Source organism: Etheostoma cragini, chromosome 3, assembly GCF_013103735.1.
Source record: "Etheostoma cragini isolate CJK2018 chromosome 3, CSU_Ecrag_1.0, whole genome shotgun sequence".
NCBI classification, from domain to species: domain Eukaryota; kingdom Metazoa; phylum Chordata; class Actinopteri; order Perciformes; family Percidae; genus Etheostoma; species Etheostoma cragini.
This window is the reverse complement of record NC_048409.1, coordinates 2,355,200-2,370,582: the sequence shown is the minus strand read 5'-3', so window position 1 is coordinate 2,370,582 and position 15,383 is coordinate 2,355,200. Positions and strand designations below refer to the sequence as shown.

Below are 15,383 nucleotides of genomic sequence, written 5' to 3'. Positions count from 1 at the left end.
TATAAAGAGACTTCAGATACAGTATTAGGGGACCACTAAGGTTTATATAAAGAGACTTCAGATACAGTATTAGGGGACTACTAAGGTCTATATAAAAGCATCCAAAGAGCACCATGTCATGGGAACTTTAAAAAAAAGCCCATCAAGTCTAAAAACCTTTTCACCGCCCCTTCCTTGTCCAGGAAATCACTCTGTGGAGGAAAGGCGACGTGGTGAGGAAGAGCATGTCTCACCAGGCAGCCATCGCCTCTCAGAGGTTCGAGGGCTCGGCTGCTTCAGAGAGCGCTTTGGAACAGGCGGCGAAGGAGGAGAGCGGGTAGAAGAGAGCCGCAGCCCTCCCGCCCCCTCTCACAGGACCCCTCGGTGTCCGCGTCGGAGGTACCTGTCAACCGTACAACATCTGGTGAAGCAGCGGTTTTCTTTGTAGCCGCTACTGGTGAAGGGAAAAAGAAGGGAGACCAACATACAGTAACACACCCAGTGTGTGAACAATGAAACAGTTTGCATGAGGCATTCAAAGTGGCTTCAGGCTGCTGGTCTTGTCCTCCTTCCTCATTAATGCATTTTTTTCTTTATGGGAATCAAACTAATCACCTGTCGCAATGTCCAGTGTTAAAACCTTTCGTTTGATTTTCTTAACATCTTCTGTTAATGCTTTTTGGGGATAAATTCATTTCTAATCTCTTAACACAATTAAATTGATGAGAAGAATGTTCATTACTGTGTCTCCTACATTCCACCTTTAATGAATGCCTTCCTAACACTGTTATAAGGTCAGGAAGTCTGATACTTTGCACTGCTTTATCTTGCTGAACACCTTTTTCATCTTGGTTTTGTGTGTTTGCACGAAAAAAATGATGGAAGCCGAAACTATTTCTTTTAGAGCGAGAGGGTTTAAATATTATCCCGCCCATTTGTCATGTTTTGATCTGTAAATAAGACCAGCTAAAACCTTTTGTCCTGTTCCAGCTTGTGTACGTTGGTTATACAGTACACGGCGCCACAACATGATCTCTCATGCTTTGCCTTGGCGTTCCAGTGGTGTTAGGAAAGGAGGTTTGTATTAAGGTCTGATAGTATGAAGTCCTCTGTATCCTCTTCATTAGAGACGTGAAAGTTGTGCCTAAGTGTATCGAGCAAATGAGGTCCTACTGCCTCTATAACATAATTTTAGTCTTTTAACCAGAGAAAAAGTTACATTAGAACTATCTATCTTTTGCAAAATGCTAATTAATTATTCCTTGTCCCCAAAAGTCAAATAAATGGATGCCAAATGGGAAAAAGCTCGGACTCTGAGTGTTTGTGACAGACAGGAAGCACCTGATCAGAATGGGTGGAAGACTGCTGCGTACAGCGTGTGCGGATGAGTTGTGTTTTCATTAAGCATTGAACAGGTAATGAATCCATCAGTCTATCTATCTATCCATCCATCCATCCATCCATCCATAGAGGACAAGGGATTTTTTTACGGAATTGCTCGTGCATTAATTACAAAACTGCAAATTTGTAGTGAAACAATTACAGGATTAGTCTGTTAAAACAAGTGCAGCTATTTATACTAACAGTGGTTTAAGTCATTTTGTAAGAAGCCAAAAATATTAACTAATCAATAGTTGCAGCCCTTTTGTAGTGTGTGTTACAAGGATTACAAAAAAACAAGGTGCCAGTCCACCCTAAAACAGTCCAACAGTTCCATTTGACAAGTTCAACATTTAGGACTTAAAACAAAGAATAAAAACAAATAGGAATTTACGTTGGGCCATTTATCTGAGGATGACATCTTGAAAAGACCAGTCAGCCGACCTGAAACCAGGACCAGACCACGAGATTATGATAGATATGAAAAATAGCAGTGTGTACTAATCACTTCCTGTTACACAACCAGCAACATCCTGAATTTGTTTTTAAAGATCATTTTGGCAGTGACAGAGAGAGAGATGGAGAGCTAGGTTGGAGAGTGTATTTCTTTTAATTTAATAATTAACCACAATGAATGCACAGCAAATAAATCTGGTTGGCCAGTTCTCAACACTATAGAAACAGGTAATGACCGGGATAATGTATAGCAAAAAGGGAATGCAAAAAAAGAGGGATAATAGGAGAGAAAGGTTGGGAACCAGTTGGAATCATTGCTATCCATAATGATAACGGGGTCTGTAGGCTTCCAGAGAGTAAACAAATGAACTAAACTGACCAACGTAAGAGCTCTGCGTGAACTGGAACACGTTTTCTTCCCACTACAGCTCGACCGATAAAGGACTTTTAGGTCAAATATGAAAATTTGGTTATTAAAAAATCCGGTATGCCGATATATCCCAAAAATCCAGAAATGCGTAACAAAACATACACAGATTCCACTAACATTAGTTATTTATGAGTTCTCACTAAATTTAAGAAATATCGTCGTGAGAATGCACTCTTATGCTGCTATACACACACAAACAGTACACAACGGCAATAAAACAAGGCCCGGCCATGTTCTAGGGACAAAGGGCAACCCTAATCATCATTACATGCTCATAAATATTATTTATATGCTGCTGCTGATTTGTATCCAGACCCTGCAACCCCCATCCAAAGCCAGCACGCTCTGTATGGTTCACAGGTATAGGTAAAAACAAAACGTGAGCCATTATTTTACAAAACATGGATTTAATCATATTCATGAACAAGACAAAAACACTGTTGTTGTGGATGAGGTCACTGCTTCATGATTTCACTGTGTCACCAAGCATCACCTGGTCCAAACCCTCACAGAGGCTCCTCCTCCTCCAAACTCAGGACAAAGTCAAACTCCTCTGCAGAGATAAAGCAGACCGAGGGTTCACCCCCCCCAGGCCAGCACCATAAGCCTTTTTCCATTAATGGTACCTGCTCGGCTCCACTGCTGTGCCCTGTCCTCCTTTTCCTTTGCAGATTAGTACAGCCTCATGCGTGAACTGAGCGTGGCTGGTTGTCATAGCAGCAAACTGCCGTGACCTAACGCGACACACACACACACAAAACGGCAAAGGTGTGTTGTTTTTAAGTCTGTGTGTTGGATAAACTATTAACCCCCTCCCGTCTGTCGCTAGCAATGACGACGCAGTGATTAGTGAGGATTCTCTCCAACCAATCAGTAGTCTGCAGTGATTAGTGACGATTCTCTCCGCCCAATCAGCAGCCTGCAGGTTTTTACGTCACCCTCTGGAATCCCCTCAGCTCGCTCGGAACCTCAACTGTGGTAGTACTACAAAAAGTACCTGTTAGCAGGTACCAGGGACTTTTTTTTGTAAAAAAAAAACCAAAAAGGGCGAGTAGAGTCGAGGCGAGTAGATACCATGCAGTGGAAAAACGCCATAAAAGAAGACACCGCGTGGGGAGGTCTCCACTTACCAGCGGTTAGGGGTTGCACGGAGAGCCTGGCTCTCGTAAAAAGCGCCATGTCCTTCAGGGGCCCTCCTTTGGCTCCATGCTGCACGTGGTACTTCTTCAGCTCAGACAGAGGAAGAAAACGCTTTAACATTCTTTGATACTGGACATCTACCTGGGGGAAAAGAAGACCATATCAACCTCAATCCCTGGTCTATTATTATCAGTTATTGTACTTTAAATGGCTGAAGGAGTCTACCATGCTCCATTTGGGGTCATCTGGTTTACTGTTTGCATCAAAATGGACATCTTTCTTGTCGAACTGAGTGTGATCCACATAAGCTTCCTTCACAATCTGGAAAAAGAATCACAGCTGTATACCATGCCTGCCTGTAGCTTTGTTTAAATCTTTAGAATATAATCAGCCGGGGAAAGAGCGAGACTTACTTTCATGACTCCGGCTATCCCGGGTTCCTTGCAGTTGCTGTGGTAAAAGAAGGCCAACTGCTCGTTTTTCATCTGCCTCATGAAATTGCGCGCCTGCAGATGATAGATAATTGAGAGGGCCATTCCCAAAGAGAGAAGAAAAAAGGAAAACAAGAGTAAAGAATATGCTGGAGAGACGAGACTAGACTGGAGCACCAACAGCTGATCTGTCTGAGAAGCGGTTGGTCCTGGTCCCTGTGTGGTACGCTGGACCCTCTGCAGCAGAGTGACCAACACAGCCCAGATCGTTGGTTGTCCTCTTCCATCACCACAGGAAGCTACCAACTACAACTCAAGACTGCTCTCAAAAGCCACCAAAAGTACACGTGACTGTTGTCACCCTGGTCCCCCACGGTTTGAACTCTTGCCCTGGAGGAGACGTTACAGAGGTCTAAAAACACGGACTAGCAGCTTCCTTTCTAAAGCAATAACTGTAAAGGCTCATGTTGTCCTCGGGTCAAATTGACCCGTTTTCCTAAATCGATGTTCTTTTTAATTACCCCCAAAAAACATAATTCTACACAACGCTCTTTGGCAAGTACATCTCTCTACTTTTATTAATTTTATAGCATTTGAAAAATAAATGGAAGTGTTTTTGAAATAATTTTGAGTAAAGTTGACATATTCCAGTCTGTGATTATCCATCGACATCCATTCCTTTCATTTTAGTCTCAATAATTCCTAATTTCTGCTTTTCTAACTCAAACATTAGGTTGAAATTCCTATAAATGAGGTTTATTGACCATAAATTCAAAAAATAATTGTAAAACTACAGTTAATCAGTTAGTTTTACGTCACGTTGAAAACATAAAAAAAGTGAATGATGCAGTTTGCACTGATACTCAGCACCTTATCCACATTAGAATACATAGTATCTAGTGTGAGAGTGGGAAAGTTGTGTTTTTATGTCATGGTTGGCTTGCATGAAAGATGAGGGTTTGCTGTAAATATTGGGTGAGATGTATTCGGTACATACTAGAGTGGCACTACAATTTCCTCGTACTTAAATGCAATGTCAATAAAGTCATTTAATTAAACATCTATTCATTAGAGATATTCCGATACCGATATCAGTATTACCTCTGATACTGCCTTAATAATGGTATCGGAAAGTACTGAGAAAATACTGGAGTGTATGCACCGATCCGACACCACGTAATAAATCCCGAAAGAAGATCTACGTTAAAGTAGTTGATTTAGGGGGCGGCCTCTAGGCCTCGGGTTTGAATCCGACCTGCGGCTCATCCCCCATCACTCTCCCCCTTCCATGCCTATCCACTGTCTCTATGTAATAAAAGGAAAAGCCCCCAAAAAATTATCTTAAAAAAGTAGTTGATTTATGTTCTTTTTCCCATTATAACGGACTGTCAAACTGGATAATAAAAGTTAGCTTCTACGGCATTCATTGTTTGTGTTTGACCTGAGAAAGAGTTTAACTTAAGCCAGACAGAGAAAGATAGAAATCATATCACCTCCATACAATATATAACACACTGGTATCAAATCAGTACTCGGTATCGGCCGATACGCAAGTTCAGGTCTCACAATGGGTATCAGGAAGCAAAACAAGGTATCGGCCCATCTCTACAAGTCATATCAGGAGTCACTTTTGTGGCTGTACCTGATAATTGCGGACGCCGTCCCAGCAGCCGGTCTGATCAGGCAAAGCCTTCAGGTCCTCGATCCCGAACTGCAGAATGAAACCAGACGCATCAGACAAGTGCAGCCCACTCCCATCCAACAGACCGTGCTGGAGGCTGCGTACCTTCACGTCGATCCCATTTTCAAAGCGGCTCTCGGGCTCTGACTTCATCAGCCAGTGACAGTACTGGGGCGGCTCGGCGCGCTCCTCAGTTTTTCCAGACTCAACCGACGCTGCGGCTTTCCTCTTACCGCCAACCTTTTCACCAGCATCGCCTTTGGACCAATAATTGTCACTCATTAGAAAATAACATACCAGACGAGAGAAGAAGTTTTAATCTGAGACTTCATTTACCTGAATCTGCTGTCCTTTTACTCACTCTGGCCCTCGTCTTTGGTGGCATCTGGCAGTCTATGAAGAAGCATGTTAAACATGAAGTATCATCCATAACAGGGTGATATGACAACATACCTTGATGATGTCAAATTGTCTACCATTCACATTATTCATACCGTGGTAGCTGTCCCTTTACCATCTATATATATATATCAATGTATTGAAGTGCTTTCATTCAGAAAGTCAGATATTGTTTTACTGAATTAGCCCAAATCAAGACATTCCAATCCATTAACAATTTTTTTATGCACATATATTTATACACAGTATATGTTTTATTTTATTGACTTTGTCATGGCATTTTCATCATTCTGTTTAATTAAACCTTTGATTAATTCTCCATTGGAACCAGGAACACGTGTTAATATTTCTTAACACTTCCACAGTGACCTTATAGGATGACCATCACCGACTACGTGATCAACTATAACCTTGTCAAATTATCGTAATAAAAAGTTTGCATAAAGATGTTTTGCAGTGCAAACACGTGCAGAAAAATTCAAACATTTGATATGATGAATGAGCCATGTGTTACTTTGCAAAAGGTCGTTAATAAAACACTAACGGTTCCTAAAAACGACAAGTTCAACATTCCTGCGGTTCACTTTAAGTTAGGAGGAGCTAGCTAAGCGCGTGTACTCTTCATCGGCACCAACGTTACGCATGGGTGGCAGATTAGCTATTAGCTAGCTAGCTTTAACAACTCTAACATAGACAAACACAAACCTGAGCCACACGTAAATAAAAGTTTAAAGTGTTTTAAAAGGAAAACAGACTACAATGCAGCTCTGTGTCAGTAGATAGCCTCCATAAACACTGAAAAATCCTACCTAAGAAGTTCCCCAAAGCATGAAGTATTAGGAGAGCTCGGCTTCAAAGTGGACAGCCATCAAAATCCGAGGGAGAAAAAAACCAACAACACGTGACGTCAACAAAGGAATTGGTGCACTTGATTTAATTGACAGCGACTCCCGTTTGTGTTGTAACCTCTCTCCAAGACTGGTTGGTTGCACCCTGGAGCGCCCTTTAACTTTCTATGGGAGCGTCCCGTGCATAGACAGTTAAAGAAATCCCATGTTGTGCCGTCCCGCGTCTACTTTTCAAAATAAAAGCTCGCGTCTGGAGTAAAATAAACTCGCGTCGACTATCATGGTAATGAATGAAATACTTGAAATATTTGGTGTTTTCTTTTTAACTAAACAGTAACGGCAATCATACAAATGAATAAAATATTTAAAATATGTCTACAGGATGAATGCACACCACCATACCGATGAATACTAAATTTATGTCTGTCTATAAAATAAATGCAGATTATAGGCAAACTAAAAAACTCCTTCCTTCATTCCACCTGGTGCCTCTATGTCCCCGAGCTTCTACTTTTCAAACTAAAAACTCGCGTCTGGAATTAAATACTTAAAAAAATATCTATCTTATACTTTTCAAAGTAAAAGCTCGCATTAACTAATATGCTAATGAATACAATACTTGAAATTTGGTGTTTGTTTGTTTGTTTAACTAATTTGAGATTTCATATTTTTGACCCATCGAACTTACCGTTGGACGCTCTTGGCCGCAGCCATACCATAGTATTATTATAACAATAAATATACAGTCTCGAGCCTGTAATACATCCAAGGTTGTAACAGCTATTTCTTTAATGGCCACAAGGTGGGGCAATAACTCGAAAACAGAAAAGACGACACCTCTCTCTTCAGTATGTCTATGCAGTACACCACTAAACTACAGAAGCGCACTGTTTGGAAATATTTGGGCACATTTTACAAAGTCGAGGGCACGGTTTAAAAAAAAATTGTCCACATATTATTTCAACAGTCTAAAGCCAAAGATTTAGGCATTGCTATTTTTCCGACGGACCCAGGAGCTCCGTAAACGTCTCACCGTTACACTCCGAAGCAGAAGGTTGCGGTAAATAACCGAGCACGCTGTTAAAACCCAAGAAGAAGAAGCAGCAGGACCTAAGGACATTACACAACAGTGTCGGGGTAAACATGGCGGCTGGCAGACCTCTGGGGAAAATTGCTAGACTTGGCTCCAGTATCTGCAGGAACCAGCGCTTCTTTTTAAACAGGAGCTCACAGAGACGAGGAGTAGCTTCTTGTGTCGACCGTAAGTTCCAGAAAACGAGAACTGGCTGCGTCATAGTTAGAGACAGGTGTGTTTTATGTAAGAAAGTGTGACACCGGTGACCAGAACCACTACCGGTACGTTAAGCTAGCTGTTGGGATTCAGTTTACCACCCAGACGGGACGTCTTTCGACTGAATAAAAGAAGAGACAGCCACGCACAGCCCAGGCAGGGGTTGATATAATGTGCCACTACTATCTGTTAGTTTTACACCTGATTTTCGGAGAAGCCTTCTCTTCCTGAGGTTACATCCCGGATCTTTTCCTAGGTCGTATGTGTCAGAGAATTTGAAGTGTATGTTTAACCCTTGTGTGACCTCCCGTGTCAAAAAACTGACAAAAATTGATATTTTCGTTCATTTTGAGACTTTTTTTAAGTTCACTAACACCACTAGTTTTACAACTTTTTCGAATTCCTGGTCAATAACCCTCATTTATATAGAACTATACCTAATATTTGAGTTAAAAAAAATCAGAAATTAGGAATTATTTTTGACTAATAGTTAAGATCAGAGGAATGAAAGTGATCAATTGTATTTGCAAAGAGCCCGGGTTAAAAAAAAAAAACCATGCAACTGATCTCAGCTGGTATTCTGTCTATAATGGAGTGCAATGGGAATTTCTAAATGACCCCAAATCTTTGACCGGTAGTGTATGTATAGTACATACTACACCTGTTTCCATGAAAGATTGCAGATTATTTTGTCCACATGTGTTCTCTGCTCTTTGACAGCTGCTCATGGACTCACAGAGGAACAGAAAGAGTTTCAGAAGGTGGCCTTTGATTTCGCAGCCAATGAAATGGCTCCACACATGGCAGAGTGGGACCAGAAGGTATGTTGGAGCAAGGCATGCAGTGCATCAGGTAGACTGTCTCCAGGCAGCAGACGTAGGCTCCATAACAATAGGAAACCCGCCTGTAAACGCAAGAATCATGTCTAGAGAAGCGTCCGTATGCAGCGGCAGAAGATCCTGTTTCCTTATATGGATTTTTGTAGTTTTGAAATTATTGACTTGATATAAGCCTGGGCAATATTATATCGACATCGATATTGTCTCACATTTTGGATATCGTAATGTGACACAAGTGTCGTGTTTTCCTGGTTTTAAAGGCTGCATTACAGTAAAGTGATGTCATTTTATTGGACAGACTGTTGTAGCTGTTCTATTATTTGCCTGTACCCACTTAGTCATATCTAAAAATCTCATTGCGTAAGTATTCTGTGAAAGCACCAATAGTCAACCTACATATCAACATTGATGTATTTGGTTGAAAAAATATCTTTGATATATATATTTTCTCCACATTGGCCAGCTTTAACTTGGAAGTGTTTCTGCATCTTCATTATCTCCAACTGTGAAGTACCTGTATGTCTAAGCAGCTTTTCTTTTACAGTCATAAATATGATTGATTATATTTGTCTTTGTCCACTGTGCTTAGTTATAGTTTAACATCATCATTTCATGTTCACTTCTTCCCCTCCCCCCTCCCCCAAGGAAATTTTCCCCGTGGAGACGATGAGGAAGGCCGCCCAGTTGGGGTTCGGTGGGATCTACGTGCAGCCGGATGTCGGAGGATCGGGTCTGTCTCGGCTGGACACTTCAGTCATCTTCGAGGCCTTGTCCACAGGATGTGTCAGCACCACAGCTTACATCAGCATCCACAAGTAACTAACCCCTCACATGGCCACATGGCATGCACCTGCAGTTGATATTGAGATGAAATGAAGATGGAAGGATTATTTGGTTGTTTCTAATGAGTTATCTTCATCAAAATTGACCTAAATCTGGTTGTGTCTAGCCCAAATAACCAAATATCTGTCGGATCAGTTTCAAGTTATGTGACTAAAAGAGTTCTCCACAGATTACTTCAGTGAAGCTGTTAGAATACATGTAGTATAGTTACATCTTCATTAAGTCCAAACAGCATTTATAATAGAAAACCGTGATGCGGTGATGTAATTCATTCATTACCGAAACCAAAAATCAATTAGAATTTATTTTCCAGATATATTTGCTACTTTCCTTTTTAGGTCTTGTGAAAATAAGGAGATGAATTACATTGTGACCCCTATAATGATAGCTATGCCATATACAGTGGCGTTACACACCCAGGATACAATTGATCAAAAAGAGGAAAAAAATAAAATAAACATCTTTTGGAAATTGATCCTAATGCCTTAATTAAAAAATAAAATTAAGAAAATGGAGATTGGCATGGGGGACTTTCCATTTGCATTGAGATCATCTATCAATGCAATTCAAACCAGCTGTTAAGCTAACTGAAATAACACCAAGCCAATCTCTATGTATGGTGATGGGTATGCAATGATTGGAGGGGGGGGGCCTAGGAAACTTTATCAGGTCTTTAATAATGAAAAACTGCCTGCCTCTCTGGGAATTTAACATAGGGGGTGTAAACTTATGCCCCTGTATTTTAACATAGGGGGGTGTAAACTTATGCCCCTGTATTTTAACATAGGGGGGTGTAAACTTATGCTCCTGTATTTTAACATAGGGGGGTGTATACTTATGCCCCTGTATTTTAACATAGGGGGGTGTATACTTATGCCCCCTGTATTTTAACATAGGGGGGTGTATACATATGCCCCCTGTATTTTAACATAGGGAGGTGTATACCTATGCCCCCTGTATTTTAACATAGGGGGGTGTATACTTATGCAAGCCAATGCATCTTCTATGTATTTGCCTGCAAATCCGCTGTGTGCTCCTCTTTCTGCAGCATGTGTGCCTGGATGATCGACACCTTTGGCAACACTGAGCAGAGGGAGAAGTTCTGTCCCCAACTCTGTTCCATGGAAAAGTTTGCTTCCTACTGTCTCACTGAACCAGGTCAGTCTTCATATGGAGACGAAACTATAAGGACAGGAGGAAAAAAAAACAAAAAACTTGAGTCTTTGTTGTTCTGCGTAGTATATTCATAGTATGTAAGTAATGCATTGTACATCTACTGTATATCATGTTGCTTTTTACACGTGTGCACTACAACATGGTAAACCTAGGGTCTTTGATGTAGGCAGTGGCAGTGACGCTGCTTCACTGCTGACCACTGCACAGCTGAGAGGTGACCATTACATCTTGAACGGTTCAAAGGTAATTTCAAACCTGTCCATGATTGCATGTGGTTTTATGTTTTTTTTTTTAAACGGTGAGTCTGAAACGTGTCTCGTCTGTTTGACTTTTTAGGCTTTCATCAGCGGAGGAGGAGACACAGACGTCTATGTTGTGATGTGCCGAACGGGGGGTAAAGGAGCAAAAGGCATCTCTTGTTTGGTGGTGGAGAAAGGAACCCCAGGTCTCAATTTTGGCAAAAAAGAAAAGAAGGTAGAGTTTCTTTGGCGTTAGATTGTTGAATTGAACTCCGTAGCTAGTGTTGCAGTTTACCACTAGATGGCAGAAGTAAGTCAGTCACTCAACACCCTTCCACCGTGCTCCCCAGATGGGTTGGAACTCTCAGCCGACCAGGGCGGTCATATTTGAGGACTGTGCTGTCCCAGTGGCCAACCGGCTCGGTGAGGAAGGACAAGGATTCAACATAGCTATGAAAGGCCTGAATGGAGGCCGAATTAATATTGGTGAGGAGAACACAAGTTACCCATTGATTTTATTATTATATAGTATTTATGTACAGTATATATTAGTATTGGGCGGTAATAGGTTATACGGCAGGGTCTTAAATAGCAACAGATCAGTTTCAATACTGTCACTAAAAAATGCAATGCACTTATATAGAGACAAGGATTAAATATAATTTAATTATATTGACAGTTTGACGCCGTCTGAGTCTTACGTCATCATTTTTAATTATTCACAGTAATACCATAAATAGGGAGGAGGTTTGACGGTATCAAAAATTTGGAAATTGCCCAACTCTAGTATGTATGTATAAAGTGTGTGAGTGAATTAATCCCATAGCTAGAGAAAATGATTGTAATCCAAATAATGGAAATAAATAAATCAAATTGTACATTTTCTGTAGATGTAACAGGTGCATAATGTATGAGTACTGTAAACAAAACAAGTGGTTAAATATGAAGTTTTTTTTTTGGGGGGGGGGGCTGACATTAATGCAAGACTAACATTTTTAAGGGAAAATAACAAATTCATGAGAAGTAAAACAAACTTTCCTTGGCCTAGTCTGACCAGGAGCTCATGGCAGCTAGTGTTGGCCAACGTTAGCAAACTCTAGATGAGTTGCTCTGTGACTGACCTGTTTCAACAACAAAGAGAATCCAGGTGACGTACATCTGGTTTTATTCAACACTCCAACAGCATCCTGTTCTCTTGGGGCGGCACATGCCAGCGTGCAGCTGGCCAGGGATCATCTGTTGGTACGCAAGCAGTTTGGAGAGACGCTGTCCAACAACCAGGTAAGTAGTCATACAAGGATTCAAGATCCAATGTTAAACAGTGATTTAAAAAATAAAATAATCTTGATTCGTATCCCTCCCCCGGTCTGCCTCAGTTTCTTCAGTTTAAACTGGCAGAAATGGCCACTAAGTTGGTTGCATCTCGCCTCCTGGTGCGGGAGGCTGCGACGGCGCTGCAGGAGAACCGGCCCGATGCCGTTTCTCTCTGCTCCATGGCCAAACTCTTCGCCACAGATGAGTGCTTTAATGTGAGTAAGGAAAGGCCTTTATTTTCCCAAATATGGGATTTGCACTTATTTCACTTATTCTAAATCGTTCCTCAACAGATCTGCAACCAGGCTCTGCAGATGCACGGTGGGTACGGATACCTCAAAGACTATGCAGTGCAGCAGTTTGTCCGAGACATCAGAGTACATCAGATTCTAGAGGGTGAGCTTTAATAACTATGACCTTACTCTGCATGTCCTGATAGGATTTTATTATAATTAAGTTCCTTATATTTATGACAGCTGTTGTGCTTGGCTGTGTTTGTGTGACTCATTTCTTCTTCTGTTATGTCTACAAAGGCACAAATGAGGTGATGAGGATGATCATTTCCAGAAATCTGCTGACGGAGTCATGAATCTTTTCCCTTGGATCTCTGAGTGACGTCAGTAGTGACCATATTGTTACGGTCTTCATCTCTCTATTGTTACTGTGGGACTGGTTTTCTAGAAACATCAAAAGTTACTGGTTCTTTTCTTTTTGGCTACACTGGCAGCAAGGCTGTAGGGATGAGAGTGTTGATTCAGTTTACCTCTAGAGTGAAAGCTCAACCGTGCCGATTGTCAAGATTTGGTACAGTCGAGGTTTAAAGAGGATGAATCCAAATGACGTTGGCAATCGACTGCTTACTTTTAGAAGCACGTGCAGGTCAGAATTTCCACATGTCCAACCCTAATGTATAGACTGAGTTACAGGCAGTCTCAGCATCTCTGTGCCTGAAGTGGCCTTTTAGATAGTATTTATATTCCAGGTTCCTGTATACTTACCTACATGCAGTACTGCCACAGATCAAACAGTAAATGGGTTGTGTATTGAAATTGCAAATTATGTCTGATTACACTCCAAATAAAAATCTCATTTCATAAAAGAATTCAGCCTATTTGTGGCCAGGTTGGATCAGTGGTAGAGCAGGCGCACATTTACTGAGATGTGAGTCTCAACGCAGAGGTCCAGGTTCCAATCCGACCTGTGACAACTTCCTGCATGTTCCCCATCCCCCCCCCCCCACCACCTAATTGTCCTGTCAAAAAATTGAAGGTGGAAAAGCCCCCCAAAAAAATCTAAAAGAATTCTGCTTTTTTATTCACACACTGAATCCCACTAAAAAGATAATTATAATTTATATGTGTCAGTATATATGAACTGTTCTCATGAGTGTGTGTTTATAGGTAAAGTGACTACACTGCAGAACCCTTTATTGGAAAAATGATCAACAATCAAAACTGTTTTAAAAGTGCTACATATAGCCTTTCACTATTGACAACTGACCACTGCCACACCAGTTCCAAAGTTTAGTAGCTTCAAAGAAACAAGACCGTCAGCTGGAAGGGTGGTCTATTATCTTAGCCACTAATGGCCGTGTAGGGTTGCATCATTTACAAGTCATATCAAGCACCTTAGAACAAAATATTAAGAGAACTTTCAACATGTTGCACTCCCTATTTTGGTTACGTTCCAACTACCATAACAGGCAATACACTCAAGAGTTCTTTCAGCAGATGTCGGTGTCATGGAACCACACCGATGTTACAGTAGGTTAAATAAAACTTAAGTAAATGTGGGTCAAAGAAAGCCAGAGAGATCAAGTTGAATACCTGAATTGTGATTTTGAACTAGTGCAGTTAGCCTGAGACAAGTGACTGAAAATTGTCCTTACACAGCTTTACAAATTAAATCATTTGTTTTATATATACTGTATATAGTATTTTTTGCAAAAACTGCAAATCTCTAATGGTTTAGAGTATCTAGACACTGTAATAGGGTCTCTTTTGAACTCTTGAAACCCTAGGTCTAACATAATCATACTGCCTAAAAGTCCTAACTATTTTGGATTCCATTTTGAAGATCTCTTCATAAGAGTGTAAATAAAAAATATTAAAAAAAAAAACTGAACTGAACAAGCCGAAGGAAGAAATTTCTTCTCTCAGGAGCTTTCATGTCTTTGTGGAGGAAGTGCTTTCCATTTCAAGGCATTCTTTCTCTCCGTTCGTTCTGCTGGCTTACACCAGTGAGCCGGCTTGGCTTTGAGCAGGCACCATGACAGCTACAGCTCCCATGCGCGTCAGAGTGGAGGAGCTCATTTGTGGGGACACAGTGGGTGGTGGTGGCACCTGGGGCTGAGCCCCCTCAGTCCTGTTGGGCATTGCGACCACCGAGCCCCTTAAAAGCTGCGAAGGGGCCCCGTTTGAACTGGAAGGTCGCTTGTGTTTGCGTGACGGGGTGCCTCCAATGTTATAACCAGGAAGTCCCTGTAGCATACTGGCTTCTCCAGGTCGCAGCTGGTAGGCATGGATCACCGAGCCAGCGTCTGAAGTTGATGTTGGCGAGTACGGGTAGTGGTATTTTGGCGGGTTCGGGTCTCGGGGTCGAGGGCTGGTGGCTATGGAGGACAGCGTGCCGTTCTTGGATACGATGTCTGAGCCAGTGTTACTCTTTGCCCATGACACTCGCTTTGGTGCCTGAGCATCCTCCCTGTGAATCACACACACACACACACACAGACACACACTGAGCCAGATCAGTAGAAACTCATAATTTATGAAAATGACAAGAAGGAAATAGGACAACGCACATTCAGCTTCAGTGTTCTGCAATCCTATTGAGTTCTGGCAAAAAGCACTCAGATTCCAGATTTTTAAATTACTCATGCAGTCTCATATTTATCAAAAATAAACAAAATATTGATAGTACAATAAATATACTTAC

General features: G+C 41.4%; 4 protein-coding genes across 6 annotated transcripts in view; 2 read left to right on the top strand and 2 right to left on the bottom strand.

Moving 5' to 3' along the window:
- Positions 1-1,282, top strand: part of vps26b (VPS26, retromer complex component B) — a 6,183-nt gene extending 4,901 nt beyond the window's left edge. Inside the window, exon 6 of the mRNA XM_034866613.1 lies at positions 183-1,282. Coding sequence (XP_034722504.1) covers positions 183-320 — 138 coding nt within the window. The 3' untranslated portion in view covers positions 321-1,282. The remainder of the gene's footprint in view (positions 1-182) is intronic.
- A 1,359-nt stretch (positions 1,283-2,641) lies between these two features.
- Positions 2,642-8,721, bottom strand: thyn1 (thymocyte nuclear protein 1). 2 transcript variants are annotated; one of them, XM_034866614.1, is made up of 8 exons: positions 8,697-8,721; positions 5,834-5,890; positions 5,603-5,754; positions 5,459-5,527; positions 3,799-3,891; positions 3,611-3,706; positions 3,376-3,526; positions 2,642-2,798 (listed from the first exon to the last, which is right to left on the bottom strand). In XM_034866614.1, exons 1-8 carry the CDS (start codon positions 8,704-8,706, stop codon positions 2,752-2,754), a joined length of 675 nt encoding a protein of 224 aa, XP_034722505.1. In that variant the 5' UTR covers positions 8,707-8,721; the 3' UTR covers positions 2,642-2,751. The 2 variants fall into 2 exon arrangements, with proteins under 2 accessions (XP_034722505.1, XP_034722506.1); XM_034866615.1 differs by lacking the exon at positions 8,697-8,721 and adding an exon at positions 6,706-6,948.
- acad8 (acyl-CoA dehydrogenase family, member 8) lies at positions 7,745-13,128 on the top strand. The gene is made up of 11 exons (XM_034866611.1): positions 7,745-8,005; positions 8,756-8,856; positions 9,520-9,689; positions 10,766-10,875; positions 11,060-11,136; positions 11,230-11,367; positions 11,483-11,618; positions 12,316-12,413; positions 12,509-12,661; positions 12,740-12,842; positions 12,980-13,128. Exons 1-11 carry the CDS (start codon positions 7,888-7,890, stop codon positions 13,033-13,035), a joined length of 1,260 nt encoding a protein of 419 aa, XP_034722502.1. The 5' UTR covers positions 7,745-7,887; the 3' UTR covers positions 13,036-13,128.
- A 1,427-nt stretch (positions 13,129-14,555) lies between these two features.
- The window catches only part of esamb (endothelial cell adhesion molecule b), a 43,241-nt gene continuing 42,413 nt past the window's right edge, over positions 14,556-15,383 (bottom strand). For both annotated transcript variants that reach the window (XM_034866608.1, XM_034866610.1), the window contains one exon: positions 14,556-15,149. In XM_034866608.1, coding sequence (XP_034722499.1) covers positions 14,678-15,149 — 472 coding nt within the window. In that variant the 3' untranslated portion in view covers positions 14,556-14,677. The remainder of the gene's footprint in view (positions 15,150-15,383) is intronic.

Coding starts and splice junctions, on each gene's coding strand:
- acad8 (XM_034866611.1), top strand. CDS start 7,888: ATGGCGGCTGGCAGACCTCTGGGGAAAATTGCTAGACTTGGCTCCAGT. Junction 10,876..11,059: donor CTACTGTCTCACTGAACCAG/GTCAGTCTTCAT, acceptor TCTTTGATGTAG/GCAGTGGCAGTGACGCTGCT. Junction 12,662..12,739: donor CCACAGATGAGTGCTTTAAT/GTGAGTAAGGAA, acceptor GTTCCTCAACAG/ATCTGCAACCAGGCTCTGCA.
- thyn1 (XM_034866614.1), bottom strand. Junction 3,892..5,458: donor ACGGCGTCCGCAATTATCAG/GTACAGCCACAA, acceptor TATCATCTGCAG/GCGCGCAATTTCATGAGGCA. Junction 2,799..3,375: donor CGTGCAACCCCTAACCGCTG/GTAAGTGGAGAC, acceptor TTATCTCTGCAG/AGGAGTTTGACTTTGTCCTG.